Source organism: Argopecten irradians, chromosome 4, assembly GCF_041381155.1.
Source record: "Argopecten irradians isolate NY chromosome 4, Ai_NY, whole genome shotgun sequence".
In the NCBI taxonomy this organism is placed as follows: domain Eukaryota; kingdom Metazoa; phylum Mollusca; class Bivalvia; order Pectinida; family Pectinidae; genus Argopecten; species Argopecten irradians.
Genome location: NC_091137.1, coordinates 13,591,409 through 13,616,751, shown reverse-complemented (window position 1 = coordinate 13,616,751; position 25,343 = coordinate 13,591,409). Strand labels below are relative to the sequence as shown.

The 25,343-nt window shown below is 35.6% G+C and overlaps 1 protein-coding gene across 1 annotated transcript; it reads right to left on the bottom strand.

Moving 5' to 3' along the window:
* Positions 1–3: 3 nt before the first annotated feature.
* Positions 4–25,343, bottom strand: LOC138322108 (cyclin-dependent kinase 6-like). Its single transcript, XM_069266166.1, has 9 exons — positions 25,252–25,343; positions 17,507–17,848; positions 13,907–14,042; positions 13,228–13,395; positions 9,045–9,058; positions 3,733–3,741; positions 2,793–2,843; positions 2,399–2,534; positions 4–2,044 (listed from the first exon to the last, which is right to left on the bottom strand). Exons 2-9 carry the CDS (start codon positions 17,740–17,742, stop codon positions 1,877–1,879), a joined length of 918 nt encoding a protein of 305 aa, XP_069122267.1. The 5' UTR covers positions 17,743–17,848; positions 25,252–25,343; the 3' UTR covers positions 4–1,876.

The following is a 25,343-nucleotide window of genomic DNA, read 5'->3' as shown; positions in this document are numbered from 1 at the left end:
CACATACATTTACAGACCTAATCAATATCTAGCGTACAACAGTTCACATCTCCCCTAAGTTTGAGCAATATTTCATCAATGATAAATCTATACTATGAAAGTTTTGATATTTTAAAAATTAAATTGATAATGATGATACGTGCATTCTCAATTAACTAAAACTGACATTTAACTTGATGTTTCTGAATCCTTTTTTGTATTCATGAGAAATTTGAGACATGTTTTTGAGCACATGCATGTGGCAATGATAATTTTATTTTTTGTAAAACATTTATATTATGCAAACATATTAATTACCATACTCAAAGATGAAAATTTAATGCAAGGATAGTGTTGATTGAACAGAATCCATTTCTAATTAGTTTCTAATGTATTTTGAAATAATTTAACATGTATGAAAATCAAATGCCTTTTGTGTTTTAGATATGATTGGTTACTATAATTAGTAATTGTGATTCTGTACTAGTAATAAATGAAACGCTTGCTGCTAACTAGATTTAAATAAACAACAATTAGTTGAGATCTCTGGTAAGGACCCGGCAGTTTATATAGGCAAATATATGGCACCAAGAGGTAATCCTCCAAAACTTTAAATCAAATCATTGACTTCTGATAATATGATACAACATTTTTCACTCTAGTCATAATAAACAAAATCTGGTATAAATGAAAAGATGGCAGAAATAATTCCGATAGCTAACTACTATCCTTGTAAATAATGGGGTAAACAGTATTTCTAAAGGAAGTTGAGACTGTCATGCTTCATCAAATTTGCATGCTTAATTGCTTTTGGACGGTATATTCTAGCGTAAGGCAGAAATTGTATAGAGACATGACAGAGTTACTTCCCTTGTCATAACTTTTTACAAAAACATTTAAAAATATTTCCAATAAAATGTTTAACTCAGACTTGTATTTCAGATCTTCACAAGCAAAGTATCATTACAAAAACAATATTAATTGACTAATTTGTTCTTTTTTTTCTCTGTATAACTCATCATGCATATAGGCATATTAAAATGTACACAATTTTAAAAGTAGCACTGCCCTATTGAGTTTCACTAATGCAATAGTTTCCAATTTGAATTGAAGGGGTATTAATCCCCTGGCAAGCCAAAGATACACATGTTCCTTTACAATAAGCTAAGCAGGTCATATACTATCTCTGATACTGAGGCGGTACGCTTATTGTAAGGCGTTTCTGTATGTTACTTCTTCATATTGACTGAAATGGCTTTTGTCAAGCACTTTAATCATTTCCTTAACTCTATAATTATTTTCTGTAAAGAACATCCTTTAACCATCTTTGAAATCTTAACTTCAATTCAGGATACCAAGTTACATTAAAAAATGCTTTTCTATTAATTTCCACTCACATCCAAATAATCATTTTAGAAGTTGAGTTGAACTTAAAATCTGCTACTGCTGCACTCGAAAATCTGATCCTGAATCAGCTGGCTTATTGAGGTGCCGATCATTCATTTAAGTTGATTATCATCGATAACATGATTCTTCGTTGATGATAATGACCACTTCAATTGATATATTAAGTGCCCAAATAGGGTCAACATTAATCACATCAGTTGTGATACACCTGATACATAACCACACAAATTGTTTAATCATGTCATTCTGTACCATATATTATCACATGGCTAAATTATATTACTCCTTATTCATGATCATGTGACTCCCGTTTTAATGATCATGTGACTCCTTTTACATGATCACATGATTCCTCATTAATGATCACATGACTCCAAATTAATGATCATGATTCATAATTGTGACATTATGTATAATCACAATCGCCATGACTCTTATTGGTTCCATGACCCTGATTTAGAATCATGTGACCTATAAACCACATGATTCCTTACTTACTGACCGGTGTGTCCGACCTTCCGTCATTATCACATGAATCGCTCTCTGACACTGACAGTGAACTTGAAGTCCGTAAACTATCTAAATCGTCACGGAAATAACTGTGTTGTAGTGCCGACCGAGCACTTAGTCGGCTATGTGGATTAAACTGAATTAATTTCTGAAAACAAAATGACACATCTTAGAATGAAACAAGATGAATAATAATAATTTTCTTAAAAATTTTGAAGTTAATAAACTTGTTTCTGGCAACAAAATTTGAAGTTTTCAAGTCTTACAATATTTTCACAACAATTAAATATCTGACATTGATAAATTATAATTGTAGTCATTCTATAAATCTTTGTAGGAATCAATTTTGGGATTATGAAGTTTCAAAATGTCCAATTCTCCGTGAAATTTGCTATTAATTGCACACAAAAATAACAGGTTCCACAGTACCTAGATTACTATCACCCAAACAATGCCATCAGTATCTACACTGGAACAGATCCTGGTAGCTTTAGACACTAACCTCCAGAAGATCTTTTCCATCAGGATCAATCTCTGGGATGAGTTGTTCCAGAGACTTAGGGGCCAGAGGTTTGAATGAGTTCCATGGTAACGTCACACTTTCCGGCCAATCCTCTTTGGATGGTAGGCCAAGCACCCTATACATAGTAAAAGTAAACACTGTAGATAGAATTGATTTCTTTTCATATACAGTGTTTTAGCATGCTTATTATAAGCCTTATATAGATATGATTTAAAGGAATTTTAATATATGAAAACGGGTTGGGATATTTCAGAAATAAGTTATACATTATGAACTTGGAAATCAAGCTTGGATCATACTTTGTGGTAATGGAACTTACCACTATATGTTACAATTACCAGTAGTCAAGTGGTCTTATGTTTGATTTACTTACTCAAATATTTTTGACAGCTGATTGATATCTGAATCTCCACAAAACAATGGTCTGAAAATATAAACATTATGAGATTAATTTTCATGTACATTGATCATATACATTTTTGTGGGCATTCTCGATACTCCAGGGATTACTATCACTGTTGTTAGAGCCACCACTGGACTATCTCATGTAAAACTTCAGAAGGCTGCAGTTCAGGAGAAAAAAACTAATCAATCAGAGGCCTGTAGAGACTTAATCCTTTGAAGACTACAGAGGGAGTGACGTCCAACTTCAAAGCCAAGCAGTAAACCAGTGTACATTGTACGTTATTCAATTCTTTTCATGTACATCAAAGGAACAAATTCAGCTGAAATTATCTGTGAGTTATGTTGCCTCCAGTTCTATTGTGACATAGTCCATGGGTGGATATAACAACAGTGACAGTAACCACTGGAGTATCAGGGATGATCTTTGGCTCACAGAAAACAGTTTCAATTAAAGGGAAGTAACTGGTGTAGATCATGAAGTGAACATAAAATTTTTGTATCTTTAAAATATCTTTTAAATAATAGCTGTGCCATAAACTTATTAAACTTATTGCAAAATTTGGAAGCATTTATACACAGCCTAAAGAGTGTCAATATCTATATGAGGACATCAATTGCCATTTTCCAAAAGCAAGCAACGATATGCTTACATGTATTTGAAAAAATTTCTGTCGGTTCCTGGGCTCACACTAACTTTCGAGTTTGCTTAGCAAAAGTTGCAAAAGCGATTTTTTTCTCGCAAATAAGAATTTCATTTAGCAAATTGTGCATTCACAGCATTCCATACTGAAAAACATTAAATTACTAAGAAGCATCAAATAAAGTAGTTTATGCATCAAGTGAAAAGTACACACATACAAAAGATTCTGATCATTCATTAAACCATTCTCCGTCGTGCGTATTGTTACTTAACATCCCTTCAACATTAAAACATATATGGTACAGCAACTGATTAATTTATCAGCTGTTTTATACTTGCTATGAATGTAATGCGACTGAAAAAAACCTATGTTTGAAGCTGGTGTCCGCATGATTGGATATCGTGTGTGAAGGAAAACTTGAGCATTATCTGCAAATTAGGATGAATTTATTTGAGCAATTAGCCAGATCGATTCGTTATTAACGAAAATGCGAATGGGTAGTGTGAGCTCATGGGTTCTAAATTTAAAAAAATCTAAACTAATTTTACTAAATGGCTCGGTCTCGATATTAGGAGGAATATATTTCTAAGGTCAATACTACTGTAGTTTTGTACAATAAGAAATGAAATTTGGGCTGCGTGTTCCTTCCTGTTTGGACTTTGGAGGATTCCCTAGGACACCCAAGGTTTGTAATAATAAGAGGACACATACTATAATCTTGGTAGCCACCATTATATTTATTTCCTTTGTTGTTTTATGTCAAATTATTTTATAACACCTTTTGCATGTTCCTGGGGACCCACAGGATCACATATAACAAGCTATTGGTTTTGCAGTCAGAGAAAAAGGTCTAGGGCATATTTTTTATCTATGCCAAAATGTTCGTTAATAATATAGAAATATCTATGTCTCTGGATGAAGTTGTATTACTTTTAAAAAGTTCTTGTCAATTCGTTCTTTTGTTAAAACGGCAAGTTGTTTGATATACATTGTATCCGCACATTCAATTCATAACGGATAACTTGTTAGCTCACCATAGACCATGATATTGTTTGTACACTTTCTTAACTTCAGGATCGTTTTACAAAATTACAATATGAATTTTTCTACAACATTTTTTATTTTCAAATCCCCATACCTCTGATGAGTATAATAAAACTGTCAATACAAGTGAATCAAATATTTTCAGTTTAAGATGAACAGGAAGAGATACATTCCTTTATTTCTTATAAAACATTTGATTGTTTGAGTTTTACGGCCCATCGACAAAACCTAAGGTCATTTATATTATAGACAGCAAACGCCGATTTAATTGGTTTGTTAAGCAGGTTTTTTCCCTTTCTTTAAAAACGCTACCATTAACATTATTTTCTGTACCTAGATATGTAAACAATTCTTATAAATATAATTCTGTATTCCTTAACATCAACTGGTGTTGTTGTACCGATTTACGTCTTGAGAATATCACAATTTTTATCTTTCTGATATTAAGTTCTGATTTCCATGTTATGCAATATTGTTAAAATTCATGTAACACTTGTTGTAGACCATCAGATATTTCTGATATCATAACAGTGTTATTGGCAAAAATATGATAAACAGTTTGGGATACATTCCAATATCATATACCCGTAAAAACTGGTATAATTTTGCGCAGGTAATTTTTAGGGCTGAAAATGCTTAAAAATCTACTATCAGTATATTTTGCGCATCAACAAAATGGGGGAAAAACAATGTCCAGGGATTCCCAAAACCGATGTATGAAGGTGAAAATTTCAATGCAAAAATATTCCCCCATAAATGCTTGACAACTGCACAAAAAGTGTTGTATTTAGAAGAAATAACATATGAAAAACCCGCATTGTGTTTGTTTTCTTTTATTGGCCACCGTAACCTGAAACTGAAATATCTAGCAGATGTCCAAAACATCGGCGGTCTGGTCCGCCGTACTCCGTGCACATGCCAATGTTTTTGAGATATATTTGAAAAGAGTAGAATATTATTTACTTAAATTGGCACAATAAGAAATTAGTGTGTTTGAGATCATTAAACAATCAACAAGCAATCAGCTAGCGGATAAACGTAGTTTAGCTTGCAACAATCGCAGTGTGCATAATTTGTCAAGATTTGTAAGACAAAATATTCTTTTCCACCAGGTAAGATTCTAAGTCATAAAGGTAGATTGAAAATAGGAAGGGAGATAAAATTAACCAGATAAATTGTTTGTAGCGGGATCAGACTGGGTAGATTATCGGTGATCAGGTAAGCTCAGTCGGAAGAGCTACATTTTCTTCTTCTCCTGTTACAGAATTGGCACCAACTAAATAACCAACGGTTTGTGGTGTTTGAAAGGGTCTCGTATGTATTCAAAAAAGGGGGAGGAGTGTAGCGGGACTGGTACTGGGTCGATTATCGATGACCAGTGTAGTTCAGTCGGTAGAGCACTCAGCTAGTGTTCGGAGAGTCCCGGGATCGAATCCCGGTCTTTACCGCTACATTTTCTCCTCTCCTGTTACATATGGTACCATACTGTGCTGTAGATATTCAAGGTAATCAACAATGTTCGCTGATCTTGCAGAATTGCATACAGTGTTATAATGAATGCAGTACATGTATGTCTCATTGGTGTGATTTGATTTAAAGGCAGTTCATGTGGTGACGAAAAAAAAGGTAAAATCAATACTTTCAGAGTGATCAGGGAACATTGATAGTCAAGGCGGGGTAAAAACATAAGACGACCTGTGTTATACAAATAATGTTTAATTGATTTTCATTAAATTGTCTCGAAGGTGATGATTAGTGTGTTATGAACGATAAGCTTAATATGTTACACTGACAAAAATATAAACAGCTAATGTCATATTGTGTTTTAAATTTAAATAATCTTTTATTTATTCATTTCATTTCAAGCATGTACACATAGAATATAAACAAATATCAGGTATATGCTTAAATCATATTACAGTTAAATTCACAATAAGGAATTTGAAGATGATGATAGTAATTATTTTCGGATTGAAAATCATTACAATATTAAGCTTCCACAGTTGAAAATTACTTCTTTTTGTTCACACAATTCTTCTCCTAGACTGTTTCTGAAAAGGCACACTGTACCATAGAGTCACCACCTACAAAATAGGGAGAATGTAACGTGTCATATGTACACAGGTAATTCAGTATTGTCACTGTATCATAGAGTCACCACCTACAAAATATAGGGAGAAAGTAACGTGTCATATGTACACAGTATATAGTATTGTCACTGTACCATAGAGTCCACTACACCTACAAAATAGGGAGAAAGTAACGTGTCATATGTACACAGTATATCTAGTATGTCATGTCACTGTACCATAGAGTCAATATGTTTATGTAAGTTTAATTGCTCACCTACAAAACATAGGGAGAAATAACGTGTCATTATGTACACAGTATTCAGTATTGTCACTGTACCATAGAGTCACCACCTACAAAATAGGGAGAAAAGTAACGTGTCATATGTACACAGTATATAGTATTGTCACTGTACCATAGAGTCACCACCTACAAAATAGGGAGAAATTAACGTGTCATATGTACACAGTATAGTATTGTCACTGTACCATAGAGTCACCACCTACAAAATAGGGAGAAAGTAACGTGTCATATGTACACTGTATATTAGTATTGTCACTGTACCATAGAGTCACTACCTACAAAATAGGGAGAAAGTAACGTGTCATATGTACACAGTATATAGTATTGTCACTGTACCATAGAGTCACCACCTACAAAATTAGGGAGAAAGTAACGTGTCATATGTACACAGTATTATAGTATTGTCACTGTACCATAGAGTCACTACCTACAAAATAGGGAGAAAGTTAACGTGTCATATGTACACAGTATATAGTATTGTCACTGTACCATAGAGTCACTACCTACAAAATAGGGAGAAAGTAACGTGTCATATGTACACAGTATATAGTATTGTCACTGTACCATAGAGTCACCACCTACAAAATAGGGAGAAAGTAACGTGTCATATGTACACATGTATATAGTATTGTCACTGTACCATAGAGTCACCACCTACAAAATAGGGAGAAAGTAACGTGTCATATGTACACAGTATATAGTATTGTCACTGTACCATAGAGTCACCACTACAAAATAGGGAGAAAAGTAACGTGTCATATGTACACTATATATAGTCACTGTCACTGTACTACTACAAAATAGGGAGAAAGTAACGTGTCATATGTACACGTATATAGTATTGTCACTGTACCATAGAGTCAACCTACAAAATAGGGAGAAAGTAACGTGTCATATGTACACAGTATATAGTATTGTCACTGTACCATAGAGTCACCACCTACAAAATAGGGAGAAAGTAACGTGTCATATGTACACAGTATATAGTATTGTCACTGTACCATAGAGTCACTACCTACAAAATAGGGAGAAAGTAACGTGTCATATGTACACAGTATATAGTATTGTCACTGTACCATAGAGTCACTACCTACAAAATAGGGAGAAAGTAACGTGTCATATGTACACAGTATATAGTATTGTCACTGTACCATAGAGTCACCACCTACAAAATAGGGAGAATGTAACGTGTCATATGTACACAGTATATAGTATTGTCACTGTACCATAGAGTCACCACCTACAAAATAGGGAGAAAGTAACGTGTCATATGTACACAGTATATAGTATTGTCACTGTACCATAGAGTCACTACCTACAAAATAGGGAGAAAGTAACGTGTCATATGTACACAGTATATAGTATTGTCACTGTACCATAGAGTCACCACCTACAAAATAGGGAGAAAGTAACGTGTCATATGTACACTGTATATAGTATTGTCACTGTACCATAGAGTCACCACCTACAAAATAGGGAGAAAGTAACGTGTCATATGTACACAGTATATAGTATTGTCACTGTACCATAGAGTCACCACCTACAAAATAGGGAGAATGTAACGTGTCATATGTACACGGTATATAGTATTGTCACTGTACCACAGAGTCACCACCTACAAAATAGGGAGCATGTAATGAGTCATATGTACACAGTATATAGTATTGTCACTGTACCATAGAGTCACCACCTACAAAATAGGGAGAAAGTAACGTGTCATATGTACACAGTATATAGTATTGTCACTGTACCATAGAGTCACCACCTACAAAATAGGGAGAAAGTAACGTGTCATATGTACACAGTATATAGTATTGTCACTGTACCATAGAGTCACCACCTACAAAATAGGGAGAAAGTAACGTGTCATATGTACACAGTATATAGTATTGTCACTGTACCATAGAGTCACCACCTACAAAATAGGGAGAAAGTAACGTGTCATATGTACACAGGTATATAGTATTGTCACTGTACCATAGAGTCACTACCTACAAAATAGGGAGAAAGTAACGTGTCATATGTACACTATATATAGTATTGTCACTGTACCATAGAGTCACCACCTACAAAATAGGGAGAAAGTAACGTGTCATATGTACACATATATAGTATTGTCACTGTACTACAAATAAAATACTTATATAGTATTGTCACTGTACCATAGAGTCACCACCTACAAAATAGGGAGAAAGTAACGTGTCATATGTACACAGTATATAGTATTGTCACTGTACCACAGAGTCACCACCTACAAAATAGGGAGAAAGTAACGTGTCATATGTACACAGTATATAGTATTGTCACTGTACCACAGAGTCACCACCTACAAAATAGGGATACATTTACAGGTCAAACATGTATAATTGTCATTAAGAGATTCAAAAGGTTCTTAAACCAAAACATCATAAGCAATAAAACAGGAAGATATTCATAAGTATTATATGACTGTCGTTTAGGCTGTTGTTTATTGGCCAATACATTTTTTAAAAGTACATTTTGTATTCATCAAATCGATGTCAATCGCTTTTATCAGCAATAAACACTTATTTCAAAAGCATATGATGGTTACATCACTCACTCAGGTTGATAACACATCGTATCCACCTGAAAATAGGATGATAATTGTAGTCTTACAGTCTATTTTGATATGCAGAGGCCCAAACTTTTTTGCTTTGATCAAATTATCATTATCCTGGAAGATTCCAACATTTTGAAAATTCCAACATTTTGCTGATCCGGTTAACTTTATGTAATCAATATGTAACAGCCACCTAACTAGTGTTATTGACAATGGGTTTTTTTCATTATATTTCAACAAATTTTATTGCAAATAATATGCAAATGGATTTGGCAACAGGCAAAGCCTATATTAGCCATCTCCAAACAAATCCGGTATAGTACAATTATCAACAAAATATTTTAACATTTAACATTACATTATGAATGAATATTATTATTAGTGTATCTCCCCAACCTATCATAGTAGAAAAATCTAAAAAAAATCTTTTAGTTTCAGATATATATTCTGATATGCATTGCAATAAATATGTATTTTTTTCTTCATCACAATTTGTCACAGCCATGCAGTAGAGTTTTTGCGTTAAAATGCGAGTGGGGGATATTAGAGTTATGTATTTTGGTTCTGAGTGATGATCTTTGTTCATTAAATAAAGGACATATGAAAAGATAGTGTTCAGCTGTTTCATTACCAAGGCCACAAGAAACAATTGGAGAATCTCTCAAATGATCGCGAAATAGGTCAGAATTTAGATTGCTAGAGGAATTTCTGAGCTGGCACAGAGTAATATTTATAATTCGAGAACCTTTGTTTATAAAGGTATTTGTTATATCAGGTTCCATTTTATTAATGTTAAAAAGGAGTGTTTTAAATTGTGCAACAGTATTAACATTCGATAAGTAAAAGTTTAAAGCGAAAGAATTAAATTCTCTAAAGGTACTTGGAAAAAAACTAGTATAGTAACTTGCAGTTCTGCACATAGGAATATTAAAATATCTTGTCATCCTTAGTGGATATCTCTCATTTTCAGGCTGATATAAAAATGGTTGTACAATTTCAATCAAATGCTGTGGAGCAAATCCACGGAGTATCTTAAACATAAGAATAAGTTTGTGTTTTTGACGCCGATCAGAAAGAGATTCCCAAGCTAGTTCTTTATAAAGTATATCATGGGAGGTACCTCTGCGCAATCCCGTTATAATCCTAGCGGCTTCTAAGTGGACAGACTCTAACAGAAGTTTACATTGTTCAGTACAGTTATCCCATAAAACATCAGCATATTCTAAAATAGGTAAAATATAACTTTTATAAATGTTTAAAAGAGTTTTACGTGACACTCTTTTTTTTAATGTTTTTAAATATTTATCCTTTTAAATGCTTTCTGGTATACACAATCTATGTGGTGAGTCCATTTACAGTCGTCAGAAAGTAGAACTCCTAAATGTCTATGTGTGCTAGCTGTATGAACCGTGTTATTGTCAAAGTATATATCGGGATGAATGACGTTTCGTTTCCTTGAAAATATTAATGATTCAGTTTTAGTGGGGTTAAACTTTATGTCCCATTTCAGAGCCCAGGTACTTATATTCGAAAGATTTTGTGAAAGTGTATGGGCAGCATAGATTTGGTTATTATCAATTACTTCACTAATCGAAGTGTCATCTGCAAACAAATTGCAATCACTAGTAACAATATTAGTTATGTCGTTAATATATAATAGAAATAAAAAAGGGCCTAAGACAGATCCCTGGGGGACTCCAGCGTTAACAGTTTTAAATGTAGAGAAAATGCCTTCAGTTAAAACACGTTGCTTCCTATCAGTAAGATAATTTCTAAACCACCCTAATAATTTCCCTTTAAAACCATAAGATTCTAATTTAAATAATAGTCCATCATGCCACACTCTATCAAAGGCTTTACTTATATCACAGAAAACAGACCGGACTTCTTTTCCTTTGTCTAATGAGTTAGTGATATTATTGTATATCGAAAGAAGTTGGTTCACAGTTGAATCACCGGGAATGAAGCCGGACTGATGTTTGGTGATTACTTCACAGTCACGTAGGTAATTATAGAGATACTTAAAAATTACTTTTTCTATTATTTTACTGAAGCAAGAGGTGATAGAAATGGGTCGATAGTTGGAAATATCATTTACATCACCTTTCCCTTTGTATACTGTATGGCATTAATGTTAGCAGCTTTCCATGGCAAGGGAATACAACCGGTTTCCATAGTTTTATTGCAGAGAAGGGTAAGAGGAATAGAAATAGAGGGTGTCAATAGTTTTATGAATTTTGGGACAATACCATCAGGTCCTGCAGGTTTCTTTTCATTAAGATTAGAAAGCTGATCTTTGATATCCTGTTCAGTAAATACAATATTGTCAATCTTAAAAGGAAACTCGGGAGGAGGGGGAAGAGGATCAAGATCATTAGAAGAAGTGGAGATTGAAGAGAAGTATGTATTTAGGTGTTCCGCTTTTTCAAAAGGATGTTGGAGAAAAGACTCATTGTGTTTTAGAGGGGGGATAGACGTTTGCTTATTATCAATTTTTAACAAAGATTTAGCAATTTTCCACCATTTATCTGGAGACAAGCTAATATTATTTAACGATGATTCAAGTTTCATGAAATAATTTTGTTTTGTTTCTCTAATTAGGTTAATAGTTTCATTTCTAACTAATCTGTACCTTTCCCATTGAGTAGGGGAGTTTGAATTAATAGCTTTTTTGTGAATGCGGTTCCTCTGTCTAATTTTTAATCTAATTGTGTTTGTAAACCAAGGCTTATCATTCGGTCGCACTGTAACTATTTTTTGTGGTACATGGTCATTTATTTGTGTGTTAATTGTTTCAACTAGAATATTATTAAATTCGTTTACATCATTATTTTGTGAGATAGATATCCAGTCAATATTACTAATATTATCATTAATCCTATCAATATCAGCACCATCATATTCATATATCGTTTTCTTATATGCAGTTTGTCTATATACTGAATATGATATACAGAAGTTAATAAGACAATGGTCACTGCAAATCGGAGCAAGAACATTTGTATCCCTTATAAGGTGATTGTTGTTAGATAGAACAATGTCAATAGAAGAAGAAGAAGTAGGAGTAATGCGAGTGGGTTCTTTAATAAAACTGTTTAGATTATGTTTTGTAAGTAATCGGCCTAGATGAGAGTGTGGCTGAAGGTTTGACATATCAACATTTATATCACCAGTTATAACTACATCATTATTATTATCATCAAAAACAATATTAAACATGTCATCTAATTTTCGCCAGTATTCTACATTAGATTCTGGTCTATATATACACCCTAGTAAGAACTTATGGCTATCTACTAAAACTTCTAACCAAATAATTTCAATATTGTTAGACTCCAAATCTCTTCGTCGCTTACAAATCACAGTATCTCTTGTACATATAATAATGCCACCACCAAATCCTACCTGCCTATCCCTTCGATGAAAACTACTAAAACTGTCTAAAACAAGGTCAGAGTCCGGAACTAACGGGTCAAGATGTGTTTCAGTAAGACATATTATATCATTGTCAGTTTTTTTCATCAAATGTATGAGATCCATTCATGCCTTTTGAAAATTACCTTTTTGTTTATTTCTATTGTATCAGTATGCACACGGTTACCATACATATCTGTACTGAATCTGACTGAAAATATTTTCTCAATAAAATTAATTACTTTAAGCAATAAATAGTTCTTCCCTGAGAATATTTTTATCATCAAATGATGAAAAAATCCAACATTTCATGGCGTGTGTGAAAACATGTATTCTTCAAATGAAATTACCACTGATGTTAACGCCATCTGGAATCCGTACACTCGTGCCAGTCCGAAATCGGCAAGTTTGAGCTGACCTTGTCCGGTCACTAAGATATTCTGTGGTTTGAGGTCGCGGTGTACGATTCTATGCGCATGCAGAAAGTCAACGCCGTTCAACAGTTGGTACATCAGGTCCTGTTAATTAGATTAATTACTTTATGGTAACAAGGAGTCTGCAATTATGACAATTATATACCTATTGATAAAAAAAATTGACGTTTTGAAACAATTTTGCATGGCCTTAAGTTATATACGAATGTATAATGCATTGTTACAGACTTTTTTTCAGAAATACATCTTTTTTATATTTATGTATAAGGTATATTTTTACCAATGTAACAAACATGAAGATATTTGATTGTGTATTCAGTATTGTAATTTTGGTATAAAAATATACGGTGATGTTAAAGGGGATACAATCTCACTTAAAATAAAACTAATAAATAAATGATTTATCTTAAACTTCAATGAAAATATCCAAAAATATTACAAAATGATTTGATAGTTTTATCTTTGGAAGACAGATACTTTAAAGAAACAACAATTCAGCATTATTGGCCAGGTAAATCTACAGAAACATTATTCTGTAAAAAGTCATACATTATGTATATTGTAAGTATAGTGATCTGGACAAGAGTTGTCTTACCTTGATCCGATCTGGTCCTAGTCCTGGAGATGGGCAGCCCTCTAAATAGGTTGATAGATCCTGGTCAATGTATTCAAACACCAACATGAGTCGGATCTCATTTGCAGTGGCTTGGGAATGCCGAACATCCAATAATCTGTTAGAAAAGGATATACATTGTAGTTGTATATATATACCAAATACATATTTTGTACGGTTTTAGATTTATTTTCAAATGACAATGGTTCAAAGGAGTCCTCATTAAACAGATTGAGATAACCCAAAATGTCATTGCTTGAATTAATGTTTATTAATCAACATTTTTGGTGTAACACCAATGATCATTTATGCTCATATTTAAATTCAATCTCGATAAACTGGTTTTAAAATGAAATTCATGAAATTTTGTTTTTGTAGTCAATAAAGAAAACTGTTTACAGCATTTACATACAAATTAAAGTCAGCAGAATTATTTTACTGGCATCTGCATTCAGATGTAAGTGACAAAAGTTTATTATCATTAACAATGGACAGGGACTATCCTCTAGTTAGAAAGTAAATTGCCCGTGGCCTTCTTTTAAATACGGAATTCAAGTCATAGTAATAGTGAAATTGGGAGTCTTGTCAACATGCAGTGATTCCATTATATATTTATCAATGGAAATCATTGGTATGATGCATATATTATATCTCTGTCATGTTAAATGATTCTATATCTATTCACAGAAAATATAAATCTGAAGTATTAATTGGGAAATTTACCAATCAATTTGGAAAAATATGTCATGACCATTTCCAAAAAGGTATGGGGTCATGTATTGGCCCCTGGTTCAATGCACTACAGAGTAGGCCCAGTCGCCCTGGACATAAATATAAATACAGTAATTTGGATTTGAATTTATTTTCAAATTGACAATGGATTCCTGTTGCAAAGTGATTCAGTATTTAACTTGTTGAATTTGAATTCCCAAATGAACCTTCAATGAACAAAAGACACAACAATGTAAAAATGTAATCAAATTAAAATCAACGTGTTAGGTATGGCACAATTAGTATACACCTACATTGGTATTTACAAATCTGAAGAACCCATTTCCATACTGGTACAACTTGTATATAGTATATACTTCAAACTATATATAGAGTTTTAGTACTGAATCAAAAACACTACATTGAATTTAATATTGATAAACTTGGGGTATTTAAACTCCCCCGGTAACAGTGCACCGTGTGTGATATAAATAGACGTTCAGATAGACATTTAAATGTATAGATATTTATATCTACCCAAGTCCTTTGGTACATGTAAATTGGAATTTTATTCATACCATTTTCTTGTATACAGATCAGAATGTCAGGTAGATATTCAGAATACACTATCAGAATGTGAAGGCACTATACAATAACCACATAACTGACATTCTTCTGCCAAGCCAACAGGCAACGTTCTACGATTCCAGTGACGCAGACGTCGACATTTTGACCCTGTGTTAAACTGAAATCAATCAATTGATTGTACACATCTAGATTGCCATCATTTACATGGGAAATCTAAATTTTAAGCCACCAAGAGCTAAAGACTAACAACATTCTATTTTCATCTCTTTCTTTTCTATTGAACTTTTAATAATTTAAAATTTTGAAATGAATTAAATTATTTATTCAATTTAAATTTAAAAACCTTGGGTAACAGACAGTCTAGTACCATGTGGTAGGCCTGATCACCTGTTTGGGTATGTGTTGTAATCAATATACTATACTAGCCCACCTGTCAACCTAGCAACAGGTAAACAAACTCGTAACTAAGGGATTATCTCTCCTGACCTTTCGTGTATTACAATCATAGTATACTATAAGCTTGTCACAGACTTTAACCTACCAATTAAATTTTAAAACTTGTGAATGAAATGATATTATATTAAGTCCTATTAAGTGTTTTACATAAGAAATTAGCCGACCAGGTGAGGGATTAAAGATTAAACCAGCTTTATGATTTACAATAATACACACATGTACAGAATACAGACGGAACATACTTTGATATGTAAATGAATGATAATTATACACAAGAGTTTTAGCCTTGGATCTGGTGTTAAATGTTTACAAAAGCTATTAAAAAGTCACTGGTGGTTTTGAATTTTAAACACTCCTGAGAGATTGTGTCTACACCAGACTGTCTGGGGTGGGATAAAACGTTCAATAACCTTTCGACACTTGAAATATCTTTATTTCCATCAAGGATTGTCCTTCAATTTTCTGGCACTCTAATGTTGTTGTTTAACGGTATCATGTTCTGTGAGAATGATTAAAACAATACTGTAACCTTGATGTTAAAATTCAAAGATCAAAATCAGGACAATTGCAAAGTACAAATGTGTACTGTATCTATTTGTGGGAAGTAGTATTGCTCCTCTGAAATGCCTATAGAAAATCATTCCGTTCATTCCTTAAACTTAAAATTCTCCATAGGAAAATGTTCCCTCATATGAGGACTTTGGGTAAATCTGTCTCTTAGAGTGAGGGCCCAATTTCACAAACACTCCTTAAAAAGAATTCCTTAAATTTAAAATTCTCCACAGGAAAACTATTACAGAAGTTAAGTAATTCCTTAAAGTTAAGTTGATTCATTCAAACTACATAGTGCATTACAATTGTAAATTATAACCTCACTTTATGTAGGACTCAGGGTGAGATGGGGCTCTAAAATGATTCATTGTACATGTTCTTTATATTTTCTATAACGGACTACCACATATTAATTCACTTTGATTTTATATGTACCTTATTTAACCCTATATATAAGCGCCTCATAGCCTTTTTTGAAGCCTTCAAATTTCACTTATCTCAAATTAAATATAAAAAGTATGTTTGCTTCTTTATTTGATATCTTTTGCAAACTGACTTATGGCTTACTTAGAGCAATAATGTTATAAAAGGTAGCTAGTCAAAATGTCCTATTAAGTGGCCCATTATTTTAAAATTTTCTTAGCTTCCTTAACGATTATTGGGTCGAATACGGTAAATGTGCTTACCATACAGATCATACTGAATTTTGATTATTTACTGACAATATAACTAGCAGTACCTCAACACTCAAGGATCATTTATGATGAGATGTAAATAAATACACCCCCACATCATTGTAAATACCGTCACACCACAATGATGTCACAGCCAGGTCATTACATCATTGACCTTCATTTGGTCTTGTATACGGAGCGTACAGCACGTATAATATGCGGACATAATACTAGTCAGTCTAATTAGACTCATAGTTTAAAGATGTTTATTTCTATATTTGTAATATTCTGGGTTGTAACAATTTTTTATAGTTGCTTTAAGCAGTTTTGCATAATAGAATTTTCATGAATATTTCTCAAATTATCAGCATAGTAATATATTATAAAATCCAATTCACAGTCATTTTGTAATTTGATAATGTGTCAAAATGCTTCTGTTGATTGGGGTTTCGAAAATGATGTTTGATGTGTATAATCCTCAAAGTCGCTTCTTTGTGATGTCATGCTTTTGGCAAGACCGTCTGATGTCACTAACACCAGAAGGTGAGACTATTCAATTGTCATCTTACAACATTTTTATCTTAAAGCTGCTGAAATATACCTGACAATATTAGGATGTTCGTAGTTTTCAAGTTGTTTAAGAAGTGCTATCTCCCGTATGGCACTCATAGGCATCCCTTCCTCCGTGTTTTGGATACGAATGCGCTTCATCGCCACAATTTGCCCATCATTTTTCAGGTCGCGAGCCTTGTACACCGTTCCATAGGCTCCATTGCCTATCATAGATATCTCCTCATAGTTCTGGTCCGAACCATTCTGAGCTCCTCTTCCCGACATTTTCACCTCCTTGCCCAACGAGCATGGTAAGAATGGGAGATAGCTACCTGAATCCCATGTTGTGGGAATGTGTGTGGTCACAGCATCACTGGTAGCTTAGGTGCATCTGAAAAATACACAATCTGAATTAACAAGTAGTTACACTTTGTATGTTTGGCCACATTAATGTATATAAAGTCACAGTTCAGAAATATCCTTTAAAGATGCTCCACTGCCGACAGAGCATAAATTATAGTCATCATTTGAACAATAATTGGTGTTTAATCATGTATATATATGTCTAATTAACACGAAAAATAATATAAAATAGTTTATTTTGCCTTTGGTGCATGGGCAATCAGTACTTCATTCCATATAGGATATAGTGCCACAGAATTTTTTCGGGATGCAATTAATTATTTTTTTATATATAAATTTAAAATAAAATTAGTAACTCAAACATTTCAATGGTGGTAATGGTGTAAAGTTAGTAACTTTTGTAACTGAAAAAAAAATACTGATCGTCTTCTCCTGTTTTTGATAGTGAAAAAATACCATTTGTCAGCCGTGGAGCATTTTAAGTCTTTATAAACTTTGGTTTGTTTATTTTTACATCCTATTAACAGCCAGGGTCATGTAAGGACGTGCCAGGTTTGTTGGTGGAGGAAAGCCAGAGTACCCGGAGAAAAACCACCGACCAGCGGTCAGTACCTGGCAACTGCCCCACATGGGATTCGAACCCGCATCCCAGAGGTGGAGGGCTTGTGGTAATATGTCGGGACATTTTAACTACTCGGCCACCGCGGCCCCACTTTATAAACAAAACCTGTGTGTAAACTTTGCATCAACAAATGGCCATCTGATCATGGGATTCCTGTGCACTGCAATATTAGTTACCTGAGATAGTTTAAATTCTTAAATTAGTGTTAGTAATTTTTGGTAAAATGTGCATGGTTAAATGTATTTTTTCCAGAAATGATTGTTTTGTTATTTACATTACTAACGTATACAGTATGACAGATTCCTGATGATGACATTAACAGCTTTTTACAATGTGAAATGAATCCCAATCAAATCTGTTTCACATATCAGGCATATGACACACTGATCATGAGCAGTCCCATGCGGTATTTAACACAGATCAGAGAAGAACTTTCTGTATATATACAGGACACAAAGTGTAAACTCTATATAACAAACAGAATTAATTCTATTAAGTCTTAATTGCATTGTAATACAAAATAACAAACATTAATCAAGTATGAACTTACCTATCGGACATTTACCTGTACAGATTTACCCTACGAGTTGTACACTTGTTTACAATGACTACAATACCAATGCATGCCTATTGTATACTAACACTACATGTAGGATCAGAATTTGAGGGGGTGGGGAATTTTATAATATTATGTGACTAACCTGATAAACTGGAGTTTAACCACACACAGACCCTCATGTGACATTCCAATGGTATCAATTTACTATCTTAATAAGATTTGATTTTCTGTTTGAAATGCCATATGCATGCATATGTATACCAAAGCATAAAATTTTCAAATATGTTGGACACCTTAATCCTGGATTTCTAGTATAGAATTTTAAATCAAATGACAATGGTGCAAGCTGTAGTGTTGGATGAAAACCAGAGTTCCCTTAGAAAAACTAAACACTTGAATCATAGTCAGTTCAAGCTAGTAACGAGGTGCTAAATATAACCACATAGGTCTCAAGCATGTGAACACGAGGACGGCAGATGAAGAGTTTCGTGGTAAAATAGCTCAAGCAGCTCCTGAGGATCCAGGATGGAAATAAAATGTCATTTGCATATAGTAAAAAGTGTGGAAGATCTCATGATCTAAAATGAAGCAAACATTAATCCCTCAGCGGAAATGTCACTTGTCGATAACCGACACTGCCTGCAGTCCTCTTTTGTTGATACCTACAGGAAAACCAAGCTTTGATTTCAAGTTAAAGCTTTCCTGTTAACTTCTAGTACAAATAAATTCAGAAGACAAATATCTAAACCTAATGGGGTCAGTCCTATTCTTTATACTTTTCAGAAGTCTATATCATTTCAGAACTTCCTATAATGTAAAATTGATAAAACTATGTAAGAGTATAACTATCAGAGGGGATGATGTTTCGGATGATGAGACTTTAAACTTTACTAAAATAAAACAAATCAGATTGATCAAATCTCTGAAAACCTGTACACCAATCCTATTCAGGTTTCACGAATTCTGAATACCTCTAGAACTGTCACAGTGAGTAGGTTACCTGTACACCGGTACCCCTCTAGATCTTCCTGTACACCCATCAAGATCTTCCTTTACATCCCTCTAGATCTGTCACAGTGAGTTTCCTGTACGTCCCTCTAGGTCTGTCACAGTAGGTTTCCTGTACACACCTCTAGATCTGTCACAGTAAGTTTTCTGTACACACCTCTAGATCTGTCACAGTAGGTTTCCTGTACACCCCTCTAGATCTGTCACAGTAGGTTTCCTGTACGTATACGTCCCTCTAGATCTGTCACGGTAGGTTTCCTGTACACACCTCTAGATCTGTCACAGTAGGTTTCCTGTACACACCTCTAGATCTGTCACAGTAGATTTCCTGTACACCCCTCTAGATCTGTCACAGTAGGTTTCCTGTACACCCTCTAGATCTGTCACAGTAATTAAGTTTCCTGTACACCCCTCTAGATCTGTCACAGTAAGTTTCCTGTACGTCCCTCTAGATCTGTCACAAGAGGTTTCCTGTACACACATCTAGATCTGTCACAGTAAGTTTTCTGTACACACCTCTAGATCTGTCACAGTAGGTTTCCTGTACACCCCTCTAGATCTGTCACAGTAGGTTTCCTGTACACCCCTCTAGATCTGTCACAGTAGGTTTCCTGTACAGACCCTCTAGATCTGTCACAGTAGGTTTCCTGTACACCCTCTAGATCTGTCACAGTAAGTTTCCTGTACACCCTCTAGATCTGTCACAGTAGGTTTCCTGTACACTCCTCTAGGTCTCCTACTTTCCTGTGCATCCCTCTAAATCTGTCACAGTAGGTTTCCTGTACACCCCTCTAGGTCTATTCTAGTAGGTTTCCTGTACACCCCTCTAGATCTGTCACAGTAGGTTTCCTGTACACCCCTCTAGATCTATTCTAGTAGGTTTCCTGTACATGCTCTAGATCTGTCACAGTAGTATAGGTTTCCTGTACACCCTCTCGATCTATTCTAGTAGGTTTCCTGTACACACCTCTAGATCTGTCACAGTAAGTTTCCTGTACACCCCTCTAGATCTGTCACAGTAGGTTTCCTGTACACCCCTCTAGAATCTGTCTAGTAAGGTTTCCTGTACACCCCTCTAGATCTGTCACAGTAGGTTTCCTGTACACCCTCTAGATCTTCACTAGTAGGTTTCCTGTACACCCCTCTAGATCTGTCACAGTAGGTTTCCTGTACACCCTCTCGATCTGTCACAGTAAGTTTCCTGTACACCCTCTAGATCTGTCACAGTGGTTTCTGTACCTCTAGATCTGTCACAGAAGGTTTCCTGTACACCCTCTAGGATCTGTCACAGTAAGTTTCCTGTACACACCTCTAGATCTGTCACAGTAGGTTTCCTGTACACCCCTCTAGATCTGTCACAGTAGGTTTCCTGTACACCCCTCTAGATCTGTCACAGTAGGTTTCCTGTACACCCCTCTAGATCTGTCACAGTAGGTTTCCTGTACACCCTCTAGATCTGTCACAGTAATTAAGTTTCCTGTACACCCCTCTAGATCTGTCACAGTAAGTTTCCTGTACACCCTCTAGATCTGTCACAGTAGGTTTCCTGTACACCCTCTAGATCTGTCACAGTAGGTTTCCTGTACACACCTCTAGATCTGTCACAGTAAGTTTCCTGTACACCCCTCTAGATCTGTCACAGTAGGTTTCCTGTACACCCTCTAGATCTGTCACAGTAGGTTTCCTGTACACCCTCTAGATCTTCCTAGTTTCCTGTACAACCTCTAGATCTGTCACAGTAGGTTTCCTGTACACCCCTCTAGATCTGTCACAGTAGGTTTCCTGTACACCCTCTAGATCTGTCACAGTAGGTCTCCTACTTTCCTGTGCATCCCTCCTAAAATCTGTCACAGTAGGTTTCCTGTACACCCCTCTAGGTCTATTCTAGTAGGTTTCCTGTACACCCCTCTAGATCTGTCACAGTAGGTTTCCTGTACACCCCTCTAGATCTATTCTAGTAGGTTTCCTGTACACACCTCTAGATCTGTCACAGTAGGTTTCCTGTACACCCCTCTAGATCTGTCACAGTAGGTTTCCTGTACACACCTCTAGATCTGTCACAGTAGGTTTCCTGTACACCCCTCTAGATCTGTCACAGTTGGTTTCATGTACCTCTAGATCTGTCACAGTAGGTTTCCTGTACACCCCTCTAGATCTGTCACAGTAGGTTTCCTGTACATCCCTCTAGATCTGTCACAGTAGGTTTCCTGTACACCCCTCTAGATCTATCCTAGTAGGTTTCCTGTACACACCTCTAGATCTGTCACAGTAGGTTTCCTGCACATCCCTCTAGATCTGTCACAGTAGGTTTCCTGTACAGACCCTCTAGACCTGTCACAGTAGGTTTCCTGTACAGACCCTCTAGATCTGTCACAGTAGGTTTCCTGTACACACCTCTAGATCTGTCACAGTAGGTTTCCTGTACACCCCTCTAGATCTGTCACAGTAGGTTTCCTGTACACCCCTCTAGATCTGTCACAGTAGGTTTCCTGTACACACCTCTAGATCTGTCACAGTAGGTTTCCTGTACACCCCTCTAGATCTGTCACAGTAGGTTTCCTGTACACCCCTCTAGATCTGTCACAGTAGGTTTCCTGTACACCCCTCTAGATCTGTCACAGTAGGTTTCCTGTACACACCTCTAGATCTGTCACAGTAGGTTTCCTGTACACCCCTCTAGATCTGTCACAGTAGGTTTCCTGTACACCCCTCTAGATCTGTCACAGTAGGTTTCCTGCACATCCCTCTAGATCTGTCACAGTAGGTTTCCTGTACACCCCTCTAGATCTGTCACAGTAGGTTTCCTGCACATCCCTCTAGATCTGTCACAGTAGGTTTCCTGTACAGACCCTCTAGATCTGTCACAGTAGGTTTCCTGTACAGCCCTCTAGATCTGTCACAGTAGGTTTCCTGTACACCCCCCTCTAGATCTGTCACAGTAGGTTTCCTGTACACCCCTCTAGATCTGTCACAGTAGGTTTCCTGTACACCCCTCTAGATCTGTCACAGTAGCTTTCCTGTACACCCCTCTAGATCTGTCACAGTAGGTTTCCTGTACACCCTCTAGATCTGTCACAGTAATTAAGTTTCCTGTACACCCCTCTAAATCTGTCACAGTAAGTTTCCTGTACACCCCTCTAGATCTGTCACAAGAGTACCTCTAGATTTCACTGTTTCCTGTACACACATCTAGATCTGTCACAGTAAGTTTTCTGTACACACCTCTAGATCTGTCACAGTAGGTTTCCTGTACACCCCTCTAGATCTGTCACAGTAGGTTTCCTGTACACCCCTCTAGATCTGTCACAGTAGGTTTCCTGTACACACCTCTAGATCTGTCACAGTAAGTTTCCTGTACACCCCTCTAGATCTGTCACAGTAGGTTTCCTGTACACCCCTCTAGATCTGTCACAGTAAGTTTCCTGTACACCCCTCTAGATCTGTCACAGTAGGTTTCCTGTACACTCCTCTAGATCTGTCACAGTAGGTTTCCTGTACACACCTCTAGATCTGTCACAGTAGGTTTCCTGTACACCCCTCTAGATCTGTCACAGTAGGTTTCCTGTACACCCCTCTAGATCTGTCACAGTAGGTTTCCTGTACACCCCTCTAGATCTGTCACAGTGGGTTTCCTGTACTGTACACCCCTCTAGATCTGTCACAGTAGGTTTCCTGTACACACCTCTAGATCTGTCACAGTAGGTTTCCTGTACACCCCTCTCGATCTGTCACAGTAGGTTTCCTTTACAGACCCTCTAGATCTGTCACAGTAGGTTTCCTGTACACACCTCTAGATCTGTCATAGCAGGTTTCCTGTACACACCTCTAGATCTGTCACAGTAGGTTTCCTGTACACCCATTTAGATCTGTCTCATTTTTTGTTTTCCTGTCCACTTCTTTTAACTTGTCCAAATAGGTTTCCCGTACAATCTTAATTTGTAGTTGGCAGTTATTACATGACACAGTTTGCTATTATTGAATGAGGTAGATCTATGTTTATGTACATTAAAAATTGCTTGGAAGCTAGCGTATGATTTTTTTTCCTGCATCTACAGCATTTAATAGGGCTTAGAAACAAGGGTCATTATAAAGGGTGAAATGAAAATCTCTTTGATTAATTGATATTTCATACTCTTAATATCTTATCTCTCTCCTATTTTTGCAACTAGATTTATAAGGTAGTGACCTATCAATTGAAAATGCAATGTATGTATACTGCGTTTGTTGTCATTTGGATAATTTTACTGAAATAATTTAATATAAAAAATTATACACAAATTACAAAAATGTTACAAATAATTGAACCACTGATCTTCGCATGAGACTTGGTTAAAAAAGAATATGAAAGGATGTCTCATAAATCCTTGATAGACTGGAAAATATCACTGAGTATCATTTTAAGTATTACAATAGTGCATTTACTATACGATAATTATACAGTACTCAACGTTAACAACACCATAATATGTGTTCAATTAAGACCGACACCTAATTAATTAGTTATATTGGATGATATCATTGTACATATACAAACACGTGGTCAAACCTACAGTGCAAATATATATATATATATAGTACACGCATATTATGCATTGGTAAGATCAAGGTAGATATCCAAACACATCCGTAAACTGATAGAAAAAACATATGGCGATTGTTTTCTTGTGTTGCAGCGGTCACTTCCTTGCCGATGACCACCAAATATGTTGCAAAGTGTTGGCCAGTGTACAAACTCGGACCATGTTGTACGTACAAACCTGTCATCTGATATCCCGTTATCGCACTAAACACGAGGTCGAATCACTCCGGCCACTTAAACACAAAGCCAGTCATGACACTGACCCCAAATACAGTGGTCAAGTAGAAAATTAGGTCACACAAATTAACGCGAAAATTGATAATCTGACAGGTGCGATCTTAAAACCAACCTGTTCAAGGAAAAATCCATTGTCTTGTGTTGATAAAACAGCTATCACCTGTACGGACTAGGATTGGTTTTAACAGCAGTCACTGCCAAACAGCTGCTACTCTGAACACTTGTATGCAAAGTTGTTTCTCCATGAATGAATGAATGGTGTTACGCGCTACGAGTCTTTGTTGACACGCGATCGGAATGTCGTGATCAAACATCCAAATTGTAATGAAACAACACAACCGATCTCGACCATGTTGGTATCATTCGATCGACGGAAATTTCAAGTATCTATTTAAATAGAAACTGACAATATTTAAAAATGTTTACCATTTTTCCCGATTTTTCTTTCGTAGTTCCCTTAGGTGGTGTGCCGGTGTAAAATTCTCGTGGCTCGCTTCCTGTCATGGGCACCCGTCGCT

Excerpts from the sequence above, each read along its gene's own strand:
- LOC138322108 (XM_069266166.1), bottom strand. The coding sequence starts at position 17,742 with ATGTCGGGAAGAGGAGCTCAGAATGGTTCGGACCAGAACTATGAGGAG. Across the intron at positions 14,043-17,506 it reads GAACATCCTAATATTGTCAG|ATTATTGGATGTTCGGCATT; the intron begins GTATATTTCAGC and ends CTTTTCTAACAG. Across the intron at positions 2,535-2,792 it reads CAGCTGTCAAAAATATTTGA|GGTGCTTGGCCTACCATCCA; the intron begins GTAAGTAAATCA and ends TACTATGTATAG.